At 48.1% G+C, this 13,067-nt stretch overlaps 1 protein-coding gene across 1 annotated transcript in view; it reads right to left on the bottom strand.

Annotated features, from left to right (window-relative positions):
- IGDCC4 (immunoglobulin superfamily DCC subclass member 4) overlaps positions 1–13,067 on the bottom strand; it is an 88,224-nt gene that overhangs the window by 26,154 nt on the left and 49,003 nt on the right. Inside the window, exons 5-7 of the mRNA XM_030456658.1 lie at positions 3,682–3,816; positions 956–1,111; positions 26–436 (exon numbers count right to left, since the gene is read on the bottom strand). Coding sequence (XP_030312518.1) covers positions 26–436; positions 956–1,111; positions 3,682–3,816 — 702 coding nt within the window. The remainder of the gene's footprint in view (positions 1–25; positions 437–955; positions 1,112–3,681; positions 3,817–13,067) is intronic.

Raw genomic sequence — 13,067 nt, forward strand, 5'->3', positions numbered from 1 at the left:
TGTTGCACAGACAGGGAACACCTACCCACAGCCCGCTGGTAATGTAAGGAGAAGCCAATGATCTGCTCGCTGTTGTACTCTGGCCTCTCCCAGGACACGAGGACTGTGGTGCTGGAGAGGGACACAGCTGACACCTTCTTGGGAGCACTGGGCAAGCCCTCCCGCACGATCACCGAGAGCTTGGCAGTGGCACAAGCCATGCCCAGGCTGTTCTCAGCCACACACTGGTAGTAGCCAGCATCCTCCAACCCGATCTGGTTGATCACCAGGCTCCCACTGCTCTGCACCTTCACCCGCCCGTTGGAGAGGATGGGTTCCCCGTTCTTCAGCCAGTGGATGGTTGGGGCTGGCTCACCCTCTGCCTTGCAGACAAACCTGGCTGTGCTGGCTCGGGTGCGTGAGATGGTTTCAGGAGCCTGGGAGATGCTGGGTGTAGCTGGGAGGAGAGAGGAACAAATTAATGCAGGGAGGTGGAGGAAAAGAGAGCAAAGCAAATCCCTTCTCCTCCCCGCTCGCTGATATGTTTTATTCAGGAGAAGCTTTGCTTACAAGATAGGATTTGCCAGGCAGACTCTAGAGGCTTAATTTAGATTCTGTCCAAAAGGAAAAATAAATTCTGTATCAATCATGTGGTGTGCTCCCTGATCCTAGGCTGTTCTCCCTGCTGGGTTCTACGATACTGGAAGTTAATTCCTGATACAGATTTCCATGGGGGAACCCTGGAGAACAAGAGTGAGGCATAAAACGGTTCAGTAAATACAAGGAACTAAACCCCATATTAAAGTGATGACACTCCCACTGAGAGCTACCCCTTCTGCCTCTCACCTGGCTCCCATCTTACCCAGCATGGGCCACAAATGCAACTCTTTGGGGAGCTCCTGAATGTTGGTCCAGGTAATCCACAGCTACCTGGTTGGCAATGCTACTTGGAATGTTTATCCTGCTCTCTACTCACCAAGGACCCGGAGCTCAGCTGCAGCAGTAACAAACTGCCTGGTCTGGGGTTTGTTAGCACGGCAGACGTACACCCCTGAGTGGTGGGGCTGGCTGGAAGGAATGAGAAGATTTGTCCTGCCCAACACAATCACATCTGTTGAAACGGCCTTTCCATCTGCAGGAAAAAATGTGCACAAATATGAGAGGGAGCCCCAAGCTGCCCTTCAGGAGGGTTTGCAAACAATGCGGCTCCTAGAGCCAGGATCACAGCTGGGGAGCAGAGAGACCCCCAAATCCCAAAGCCCAGCCCAGAGGAGAATTCCTGCCAGGACACTCCTCAGTTCTTGAGCAAACCTCAGCTGGCCCAAGCCCATATTGGCCCAGGGTTTAGTTTAGCCTGTAATAACCAAAAAAGTTCTGTTTTGAATCAAAATAGTCACTGATTCCTAGGGTGTGCCTGCAATAAGACTCTCTAGGAATACTATATTCAAGGAAAAGCAATGCTAACACCCATTTTGGAAAAGCTGCTGGATCTGCCTGCTGACCTCATGCACACACACACACCTCCTCCCCTCACTCATTAATGGCAAGAGCACTGAATCACTAATGGCTCAAGAGTTCTTCCCTCCTCTGGGTCCCAGCCATGAAACAAAACTTATTGAACCTCCTGATTCATTCTTTGCCTCCTGCTTGGCTCCTGATCCATAAGGGACCAGAAGACACCTGGTTCTCCTTGAGGCTCTGATGCTTGTGTCAGAGCCATGTGCCATGAGCTGCCCTTCTCCCCATTTTTCTGGCTCAGCTCCTTCCTGAGTAAGGAAGGAGGAAAGGGTGAGTCTGTCTCCCCAGCCAGAAGCTGAGCTGTCCTTCTATGACTTGAACCAGCTCCTCAATATGTCACAGACAAGACAGTGGGCACTGAGTACTGCTCATTCTCAGCCCTGCTCTGGCACATGGAACATGGGGACCATGAGTGTGGGGGATTGAATCCAAGAGCTGGGGACAGGGCATGGGCAAGCACAGTCTGGCCAAGGGAAGGCTTAGATGGGAGGTCTTGGCACGAATTAGTGGTTGGGAGAGCCAACTGGCTTGTGCAGCACCTGTCCAACATCAGACCTTGTCCCTCCCCACCTGCAGAAGAATGGATGCCCTTCAGACAGCAAAAACTCAGCACTCAGAGAGCCTGTACCTCTCACAGACTCAGCTAAGCCTGTGCCTGGAGACAGAAGCAAGCTCTCCACATCCTCTGCTGTGAACAGCTGCACCTACTTAGCACCATCAGCAGAGAAGGCAGCTGAGATCAGATCCTCTGCCCCCTCCCTTCATTTTGGGGGCTTTCAGGTGGCCTCACAGTTCAGTGGCTGTGTGTTCAGAGGAGAAAATCTGTGCACCCTGTGTACACTGGAGTGGCTTGAAAATCTGATTCCAGATGGTAACAATTAGCTGACACTACCAAGGCTGGCAAGAGCCAAACTGGCAACCTGAAGATACAGTCCTCAGTGTTACCTACATGACTAATTGTCCAGTAACCCAACCCATTCCTTAATGAAGTCTTGGAAAGAAACATGCTTGTATAATACAGAATTGCCAGCACAGTTAATCCATCTTATCTAATTGAAGAGTTTACACCAGGAAGCAGAGGGGGACCAAACAAACACTTTAAAATAAATCAAGGAAGGAATTGCTTTACCACCCTACTCCCCACTTCCTCCTCTTCTTCCCCTTATCCAAAACTTTTATAGTTTTAGTCAACTCTAATAATATCTACTCTACTATGGGGATTAGTAGCTCTCAGTAAAGCAATAAATGTGATCTTGCACTGGAAAGACAAGTATTTGTCATTAAGAAGTGCAGAGGATAAACCAGAAACATTTCTGCCAGAACATTTAATCCTTACTGATTTGATTTTCAAAGTTGTGTCCTCCAAGGTTTTGGGGGTTTTTCCTGCTTTTTTGTGGGTAAGAGGAAATGTCTGTGTACTCTGTAATCACTGCCTGTGGACAAGTCTGGGCCGAAGACCAACCACAATAAATGGTTACAGGGGAGAGAAGTCTTAAATTGTGATCTTGATTAATGAAATGCCTGAGAGCCTTTTCTGGGGGGGAGAGATTTGATTCCTGAGCTGAGCATGTCTTCAGCCTGAGCCTCTGAAACACACCTGATGGATGTGACACTCAGTACAGTGATGATAACTTCCTCCTCATCTAAGCATCTTCTTGATCCTTCCATTACCAATCTGACCACAGTTAAGATTTTTTAATAACCCCCCCCAGCAACACAGTCAGCCACTGCACTATTTAACTGGCATTTTAATGTTTTATAATCCTCCAAGATAATAAAAGTTGCTTCTCCAATGCAATGGCAGCTTTCACAGAACCCCCACTAACCTCTGAGTCCCCAGAGGAGTGGCACAGACCTGACCCCATCTCATGACCTTCACCACTCAAGCTCAAGCAATGAGGATGACAAATTTAGATCAAAAGGCACCCAGGCACTAGAACTGCATATATTTCACAGGTCAAACAACTATAAAGTGAACTGCATGCTTTGTAATCTTCTAGATTTAAATAATAATTCCACTTTAGCAAGGCCACCCTACACTGATACCACCTGTGTCATCAGGTGCAGACGTAACACAGACCCTTCCTGTCCCACAGAAATTTCTGCCTTTTAATAGATTTTTGAACTGAGGTGTCCACAGGTTCCCCTTGACCACAAAAGCTGAATTTTGTTCCTCACACTCACCCTGACGTATCCAGGAGACAAAGGGGGTGGGATCAGCAGCTGCCATGCACTCCATCACCACGCTCTCCCCGGCCACCACCGTGGTGTTCTCCGGCGCCGCGAAGATGGTGACATCTCCTCCTGCTGGCTGGGAACCTAATGTGAAAAATAAAAGTCTGTCCTTCAAAACTGCAAAGTCCCTAGAAAAATACAAAACATGGAACCCTAAACACCTCGGTTGTGCTTCCCCAGATGGTCTCATGGGGCTCACACATAGCTGGAGGAAAAAAGGAGATCTTGGTTGTCCATGGCTACAATATTTTTGCTAAAGAAATGAACAAAAGTTGTACTGTGGATTTCCTCTAATCATGCTGGCCCAAGTAAAAATTACTATCTGGATTTTCACATGGAAAACAGGGTTCCACTCCAGCACCTTCATCAACTGTTGCTAAATGGATGCTTGTTAATTAGATGAAACAGGACACCATGAGCCTCAAAAAGAGCAACAGCAACACAACACACCCTTTGCCAGGGCACTGAAACAACTCAGAAAGAATCCAGTAACTTGGTTAAAGAAATTCTAACAACCAGATGCTGAGCTGTAAACTGCAACAAAGAGGGGTTAAGCCTCCATATCCAGGCCTTCACCTGATGGCACAAAGACTCAACCTTACTTATGGGGAGGAGAGAGAGTTCCTTAGTTTATATGTGCACAGACAAACAGCCAACACGTAAATCAAGCAACGTTTGCATGAAGATCTATAGGCTCCATCCCTGAGAAGGGGATGGGGATTTTTTTGCTTGAAATTAACCTTCTACCTCTGTCTGCCTACTGCTGAGCAGAGGTTAAGGGAAGGTTAAGGAAATGCCTTTGCAGCAGCTGAACTTCTGTTGGCAGATAAAAACAACTGGAACATCCTTGGGCAGACCTGATTGTTCATGACCCTCAACAGGAGTGGTCCTGTTCTTCCAGCTCTCCCTAATACATCTAACTCTGAGAGACACTTTTGTTGTTGTCCTCATGAAGAGAGAAATAACTGCAGAGGAGTCACACAGTACAATTGATTCTTAAATCTGCTCCAGGTGCTCCCATGCTCTAGCAGAGATACTTGTTGGCAGGAGGTCTCAAACAAATAAAAGCAGCTTTTACAAACTCCCTGTCTTGAGATGATGTGGAGTTCAAACAGCAGGAGGTTCAGACAAGCTCACAAAAGACATATTTACTGAGAGTGTTGAATATGAAGACCTCATTGCAGTCCCCAGCCCAAGATGTCTCCACATCCCTGACTGTCAGATGCTGGGGGAGTTGCCCAAGGACAGCACCATGTCCTCCCTGCCCAGTTTATTCATGTTTTCCTCTAGCTGTGACCCCCTGGGGAGATGGGCACTGCAGGGGCTGAACCTTTGGCTTGATCCACACTGGCCCTTCAGATGGCATCCAATCAATACCAGTTCACCCTTGACTTTCTTGTGACTTTGAACCAGAGGAGCTTTGGCCACATCACACAGGGGTGCCTGCATGGCAGGAGACTTACACATCACTGCACCTTCAGCCCACCTCCAGGCTCACTGCCATCTACTCAAGGACAGAAGGCTTGCCAAAAAGAGTTGGTTCAACACAGAAAATTTTGTTTTCCATACATGAGTGAAGGGATTTCCATCAGTAGTATTACGTGGACAGAGCTTAAAAGGCCAGCAAAATCCCCAAGGCACCAAGGGAAAACAGGAGAGAGCAGGAGCTGGTTCTTGTCCAGCAGATGGAAGTAGAGACCCAGCAGCACCGGTGATACCTGACCTGGGGCAGTGGCTGGACCCCACCATTCTTCAACCCCAGAGAGTTGCCATGGGGCATGAAGGAAAAGCCAAGCCAGGCACCTTCCTTCCCATCCAACAAGTGCCCTCCATGGAGGGTCTGGTGTGTATCATCTCCTGGAGTGCTTACAGGATGGTGTGGGCTGGCCAGGGCTTCATTACATTCACCTATGAACAGCCACCATGTCCAGTCCACGTCCTACTGCTTGTCCTGCAGTAGGACAAGCTGGGGGACAGGACAGAGAAAAGAAGAAACCACATCAGACTATGGATTCAGAGGCCTCCCTGACAAACAGATCAAAGTCCTGGCTGCTCTGAACCGTGGTTCCAAGGCTGGGCTTGAGAACTACTGAGACAGAAAATGGGCTTAATGTAACCCTGAGAGGTTCCACAGCAGTCCACACTGATGGCCTTTTGTGGACTTTTGAAACTTCTGAATCAGATGGATCAACTCAACTCTCTTTTACTGAAAAGAAAAAAAAAACCAAAACCACCTGTACGGGTGCCAAAAGTAGCTCTGAGATGACTCAGAGAGAGTTCCTCTCAGGGGCAATGCTCAGCATGTGGAGCTGAGTTCCAGGCACTGAGGAATTACAACTGATTGCAGATGATCAAGTGCAGCATAAAACCCAAAGGAGATGGGAAGGGGAGCACAGGGAACCTTGAGACAGCAAGTGAGAGTGCCAGACAGAGCACACAGGCTGCCCAACCTCTGAAAATCCAACCTGTATCACTTCAATGAGAAGAGGAACTCTGAGCAGGGATGTGAAGGGAGGCACCATGGGGGAGCTGCTTGGGACAAAGCTCAAAATATTTATTTGGAGGCATAGTTTGAGTTGTAACACACACGAGCAATTTCAAACTCCAAGAGTTTACAACTTGAGTCTGCCTCTAATGCATCCATAATTCATCAGTTATCCTCTCCAGCCTCCCTGCTCCTGTTAGTGCTGAGTATCAGCAAAGAACCCAGGCAGTGCAACAGGAGGGAAATGGTTTTTGTTCAGCCAATCTATGACAGTCATTTGCAGTGACAAGAGGGTGGCTCCTCGGATGGGGACTAACACCTCTCTCCCGACTCCATAAACACCCTGTCTCCATGAAGGTGCTGGAAGGTTACACATGACTTGCATGGTGACACATTCAGCTGTCAGCAGTCCAAGATTTGGAGATACCCAACAACCAAGCAACAATCTTCTGTTCTGGGAACTTTCTCACCCTCTCTGGAGGAGGAGCATGAAACCTTATTCAACCCTGTGAGCCTCCTCCGGGAATAGATTCTAGCACTGAGCAGCTGTTCATTAGAGAAAGTCAATGCTGTCACTGCTGTTATTCTGCAGACAATAAAGGAGCAAATTACCCATTGCAAGAGCACACACCTCCAAAAATGCAGGCACTGTGTTTGCAGAGCATGTCCTACTCCCACTCCTTAACACTCTCACTTTACTCAGACAACTCACAGACCTCCAAGGAGAAACCACAGAGAAGAAAAAACATCCTTCACATCTGCCCTCCTGCTCTTTTTTACACTTTCCTGGAAAGTTATCTACAGTTTATTTCTGCTTCTGGGCTAGATGCAGGACAGAAGATAACTGGCATGTAACATCTCCAGGCAGGACACTTACCTAACTGTATCCTGACACATCTGCTCTGGGGGCAAGATAAACAACATCAGATCTCAAACCTGGGCATGCCTAGCAGGAAACATTCTTTCTTTTGTAACTGCTCTCATCTGAACACAGCAATGCACAACTCTGCAAACAGGAAAGCAAAGCAGCCAAGAGAGGACCAGCACCAGGGAACTTTCCAAAGTGGTTAGAGCTGTTGGGTGCTGCCCTTCCAGCACCCTACAATCCAGGTCTCCTCACAAGTCCCACACTGGCTCCTCTTCTGCCCAGACACAATTACAACAATGCATCCTTTCCAAAAATTACTATCTGCTTTTCTGGAGTTCTTCTCTACCTTTACACAGTCCCTGTGGCAGTTCGGCTCCAAGTTCTGTTTTCCTCCATCACTGAAGCTGTAGAGGGATGACTTTTGGTTACAAGATTATGGATTCAACTCATCAGACATTTGGCCCAGCTTCAGTGGTTCTCAGCCCTGAAAACTTCTCCTTTTCCAGAGGATCAGGCTTTGGTTCACAACCCTTGCAGAAGCTTTTAGGGTCTTCACCCCAGCAGAATCTCCAGCACTGACCATGCTTGGGTGCTGGGACTGCAAAAGCTGTCCCAGTGCAATCTGGCAGCAGCACCAGTGCCCAGAGAACCCATCATTAGAAATGTTCCTTTCCCTTCTCAGGCAGCTGCACTGTGCCTGGGTCAGCACAAGAAGGGAGGCTCAAGAGGAACCCATCTTTTATTGCTCAAGAGACACTGCATTGGTGCAACATTTGGGTTGGTTTTTTTCTAGCCAATAATATAAGTAAGCTCAGGAAATCAGTTTTATGTTGCTTTACCTCACATCCTCAAAACATCTTGTAAGCAGTTATTCATTAGTCAATGTGAACATTTCACTGGAAAGCTGAACAGGGAAGAATTTATCTCCATGTTTTGGAATGGAGGTAGAGTCTCTTCCTACTTACTGAGTTAGCACTGCAGCAGAGCAGCTCTATCCTTTGTCCTCTTTAAAAGAGCACACAAAGAAACACACATAAATGATTAAAACACAGATGCTCAAGCACTTTCTCAGCCCTATTAAGAGACCTCACATACAGCACTTATGTGTACAACTATTATCACACATTCCCCAACAAAGAAGTCAGCAAACAAACCCCAAAATACACAGCACAACCTACACTTCCAATAGCAGGCACAAAAAACTACTCCTCTAATGTTTGCATAGACTTACATGCAAAATAGAGAATGTAATAAGATTAAATACACTGCTATGATTAAAAAAAAAAAAAAGAGAGAGTCTGGATGAGGAGTGTTTGTTTTCTACCTGGACACACTCATCAGACCAGCACCTGTCACAGCTTCTGGGGTCTCTCCAAGGAGTGTGTTACACAGTGTGGCAGAAGGAGCTGCTCCAGGAGCTGCTTTACACTTGGCTTGCAAGAAAAAACAGCCTGTGAAACATTTTCCCTGGCCCTGTGTCCTGTGTCTGGAAGCCTTGGGAGCACATGAATCCCAGTCCAGACAGGCAGGGGTGCCATCAGGCACTCCTCTTTCATTCCCCTCCACTTCTTTATACAGCTGAGATATTTCAACTCAGCAATTAAATCCTTTAATGTACCAGCTGAGCCGTAAGTTGACATCCTGAGCTACATTTAACCAGAAGCCAAGAAAGAGGCTGAGCAGTGGCAGGTTTCCAGGAACTGCCTTGGATTTTTAGGGGGCTCTTGCTCCACATCCCAACCCCTTGATCCTTCTAGGGATGGAGTTTTCCATGACCAGGGTACATTCAGCTCTGCTGCAAAGCAGTCAGAGTGTGCTTTGCCCACCACTCCACCTCCTGTAAAGCTGTCAGTGTTGGCTCTCTGTTTGCCTACATGCATTTGGAGCTGCTCTTCCTCATGCCAAAAGGAACAGCAGCCAGACAGACTGCACAACACATTTGCACCACTCCGAGCTGGAGCACAGCAAAATAAACAGGAGGTGCTGTGCCGACAAACCTGCAGCCCCACTGCGTGGAGATCTGGTGCTTCCTAGGAGAATTAGGGCTCTTCTGGTTTTCTGCTGGAGGTCCAGGTTAGCCAAAGGGCTGGAGACCTCAGGCCACGCATCTGAAGCCTCAAAAGCCTGGAGATACATTGGGGAGAGTTTCTGGGAGGCAGAAGAAGCAGATTGTGAGCTGGAATGCAGCAGCAGCAGAAGGAAATGCAAGTCTAGGATACAGTGGGCACTGAGACCTACCAGCAGCATCAGTAATGTCACCATTTTAGATATTAATCATTAATTAATAAGCCTTTAACCATTCTTGGCACATTTTCAGAGATCTTAGTGCAAACTCCTTAAAAGAAAGTCACTGAGTGTACAACAGCAGTTAAGGAACAGAGAAACCTTCAGTGTCTCTGAAGCAGTTTGGAGAATGGCAGAGCAATCTCCCAGCCTAACCCTAAGACCCAGACAGCTTCTGATACTCAAGCTGAGCCCTTAAGGTACTAGAAGCCCCAGCCATCCCCCAGCAGCTGCCAGCAACACAGATAAGAAGGATGACGGCTGGAAGAGAGTGCTTTGCAAAGTCATCACCACAACAGGAACCACCATGCTGCAACAGGCATGTCCCACAGCTGACAGCACTGATGCTACTGCAACAAACTGTTCTCAGCAGACAAGGGAGAGCCAGACTCCATCCAAGGATGGATGCAACCTGTGCTGCTCCAGTCCTTCAGCCTGCCTGGCTGCTGCTGTGGGCACCAATCCTCCACACAGCTCCAGCACAGTGCCTCAGCACTCAGCACCAGGGATGCTGTCCCAGGCTCTGGTCCAGCAGTTCAAAAGAAAGAGTCTCCTCTGGTCTCTGCCACCAACTCACTGTGCTGCTGTGGGCACATCTCAGCATCTCTGTGACTCCATCTGCTCAGGGTTCATAATGTAGCTAATTCTAATCTAATGTAGCTGATTTCCTATGATTCTGTAGTTCTAATTCAAAGAAGTCAAGGTGTAGAAGTAGCGGTCAGAAAACACCAGAAGACATTTAACAAAAGCCACAGTATCAGAGATTTAAACACAGACCAAATCCACAGATTTAAACTCCCAAAGCCACAAACACCAAATGGCCCTGGGGACCTAAGCTGACCAGCCTCTGGGATTCACTGGGAACATTCCCAAACTTGTTTAACCCTCATTAGACCAGCTCCCTTTGTCATTTTCCTAGGCCAGCACATCACCTTCCAGGGTGATACAGGAGAAATCTCCAAGAAAAAGCTGTAAGATAGGTGAAGATACTCTGCTACCCCTTGCACAGAAATGAGACAGATACATGGTGAATAGATGACCCTTCTGGCTCACGGGTCATAAAACTCCTCTTTCCTCAGTCACCTCACCTTGACTCAGTGGCTGGAGCCATTTCACCCCATAACTTCCTCCTTGTGCTCTGAGGTTGATGTTTGCCAGGGGCTGACATCTATTTCATCAGATCTATTTGCAATTCAGATTTATTTGCAGCATCAGATCTATTTGCAATTCATGTACATCCAGTGACAGCAGAGAGGGAAGAGGCTGGAGGCCCTGGGGTGTGCAGAAGGACACAACCTGCTTTCTTTATGGCCAGGGCTTGTGTTCTGCCCCATTTCATCTCCAGAGGTGGCTGTTCACATTACTTTGAAAAGAGAAACATTATGGGAAGCCACCTGGTGGTGTGGTTCCCCTGATGCCAGGTACACAGAAGGCTTCCTACGAGCTATGCCTGGAACAGACATGCTGGGAGCTGACAGTAACACAGTCTGGCAGCAGATGAAGACTGCCAACTTGGAAGGAAGAACTCAAAGCAGATGGATGCATCTGCATTAACTCAGGACAATGCAAATCTGTTTTTCTAGGAAAAGTCTGGAAGGAAAGCTGGCTTTCCATGGGGAAAGATCATTAGTGATAGCTACAGATTCTGTCCAAGCCCTTTGGCTGGACACTTGCCGAGTGCTGCAAAGAGCCCTGAGCTGCCCAAGGCTCTGCCTGAAGATGTGGTGTTTGGTAACATCACCTGCACATCCTTGTCCCATCTTTCCACCCTTCTGCTTCTCACTCTCATCCACAAGCCATATGGCATTGCCCTATGGCTGAGTTGAGCAGGAACATCTCTGTTCCTGCAGGCAAACTCCCAGTGGTGTCCTGAGTGATCCCTGGCATCCCGAATACCCAAGCAAGGGTTCAGAGCCTCCCCCTGACTCAGTCTCTCCCATCATCTGGGCTGATTCAACCCCTTTCCTGTTCCTTACCACCATCAGGCCTGCAGATTCTGGGGGGTCTTTGGGACAGGGACAAATCTCCTCTGTATGTCTGTCCCATGACTACAGCAATGGGATCATAAGCTTTGCTATGGCTCTGGACATCTACATCACCTTCACTCCAGCTGTTAGGATGCTCTAAGAGCTGCAGGGCACCACTAGCCCTTGACCTCAGAGAGCTCTGCTGTAACACAGACAATTAATAATTAACAGGTGCCATCAGGAACCCAACCACATCAACCTTCCTGTCCTGCAGCCCATTGCAAGCTAGTGACCTAATTCTGATCTCTGTTCTTAACTCCCTTCCAGCCTCCCAGTGCAGGCACAGCCTGCTCAGCACCCTGCAGGAGAGGCCAGGTGTGATCCTGGCAGTGCAGATGTGCACATGCACCACACACAGGGTTACCCCAGCACCCAAAGACTCCTGGAGGAGCTGAATGGAGCCTGCAGCTTAAACCCTGCTGCAGGGAGAGCCTTACCAAGTGCCAGCTCTTATTTCACAGAATCACAGAATTGTACTGGTTGGAAAAGACCTTTCAGACCATAGAATGTCAGGTTAGAAAGGACCTCAAGGATCATCTGGTCCAACCCTAGATCTCCAAGTCCAATTATTAACCTAATTCTAATGAACCCATTGCTAAACCATATTCCTAAGCACCACATCTACATTTCAGGAAGCCTCGAAAGCACAGCGGATCTGGATTAACAAGAGATGAATGTGGAGAACACTGGAGGCCTGCAAACCATCCCTGAATCCAGCTATCCCTGATCTTCAGGAGGCAGAGCTGCCTGTAACACATGGGTCTGGCTATCCCTGACAGCTCCAAACACATCTCCCCTCAGGACCTGGAAACAGCTCACCTATTCCCTGCCATACATCCCTTGTTCTGCTCCATTATCTTTGACACCTCTCTTGCCACTCATGTCAGTGCCAACCCTGGGCTTCTCTGTTCTGCTTAATGGGAGGTGAGGGCTCTGAATTTTGTATCAAACCCTCTGTCACTGCAGGCTGCTATAGCTGTCAGGAGCATGGCATATCATAGCTTCACCAAACTTCACAGACAGCTGAGCTGAAACTCACCCTCAGGCTCCCAGGAACAGGCTGCTGACACTTGAGCTACAAGAAGCTTTCCCTCAGCAATGCAGTGTGATGCATGCTAGCCCCGTGCAGGCTCCAGGCAAGGAGAGAGCTGTGTGTTTGGGTGGGTGTCTGACACATGTCTGCACCAGCCCTTCACAAGTTTCACCCAAAAAAATGTGTAGTTTCAGTCCTGCTCCATGCAGGCTTGAAATGGAAATCCCACTGCTTGGCTCAGGAAAAGGAAGATGGAGTGAAACGTTACAGCTCACCTTAGGCAAAGTGCTGAAGATCAGGTTGGATGGGTCTTGGAGCAACCTCATGCAGTGGGAGGTGTCCCTGCCCATGGCAGAGGGGTTGGAACTGGATGAGCTTTAAGCTCCCTTCCAGGCCAAACCATTCTAAGATTCTAAAAGTCCACTTCTAGCTTTGGAGATCTATTTATTAAGCTAGAAATGTCATGTATCTCCCTCCTTGTTCTTGCAGTTCTCTGAATTCACTCTTCCCATGGTTTGCTTTGCATTCTCTGCCACAGAGGAGGATCAAGAGCATTTTTCACAACCCAGCAAATGGATTATGCAAACAGCTTCAGTTACCTGCCACCCAGGTAACAGGAACACACATAGACAGAGTCCT

This window comes from Calypte anna, chromosome 10, assembly GCF_003957555.1.
Source record: "Calypte anna isolate BGI_N300 chromosome 10, bCalAnn1_v1.p, whole genome shotgun sequence".
In the NCBI taxonomy this organism is placed as follows: Eukaryota; Metazoa; Chordata; class Aves; order Apodiformes; family Trochilidae; genus Calypte; species Calypte anna.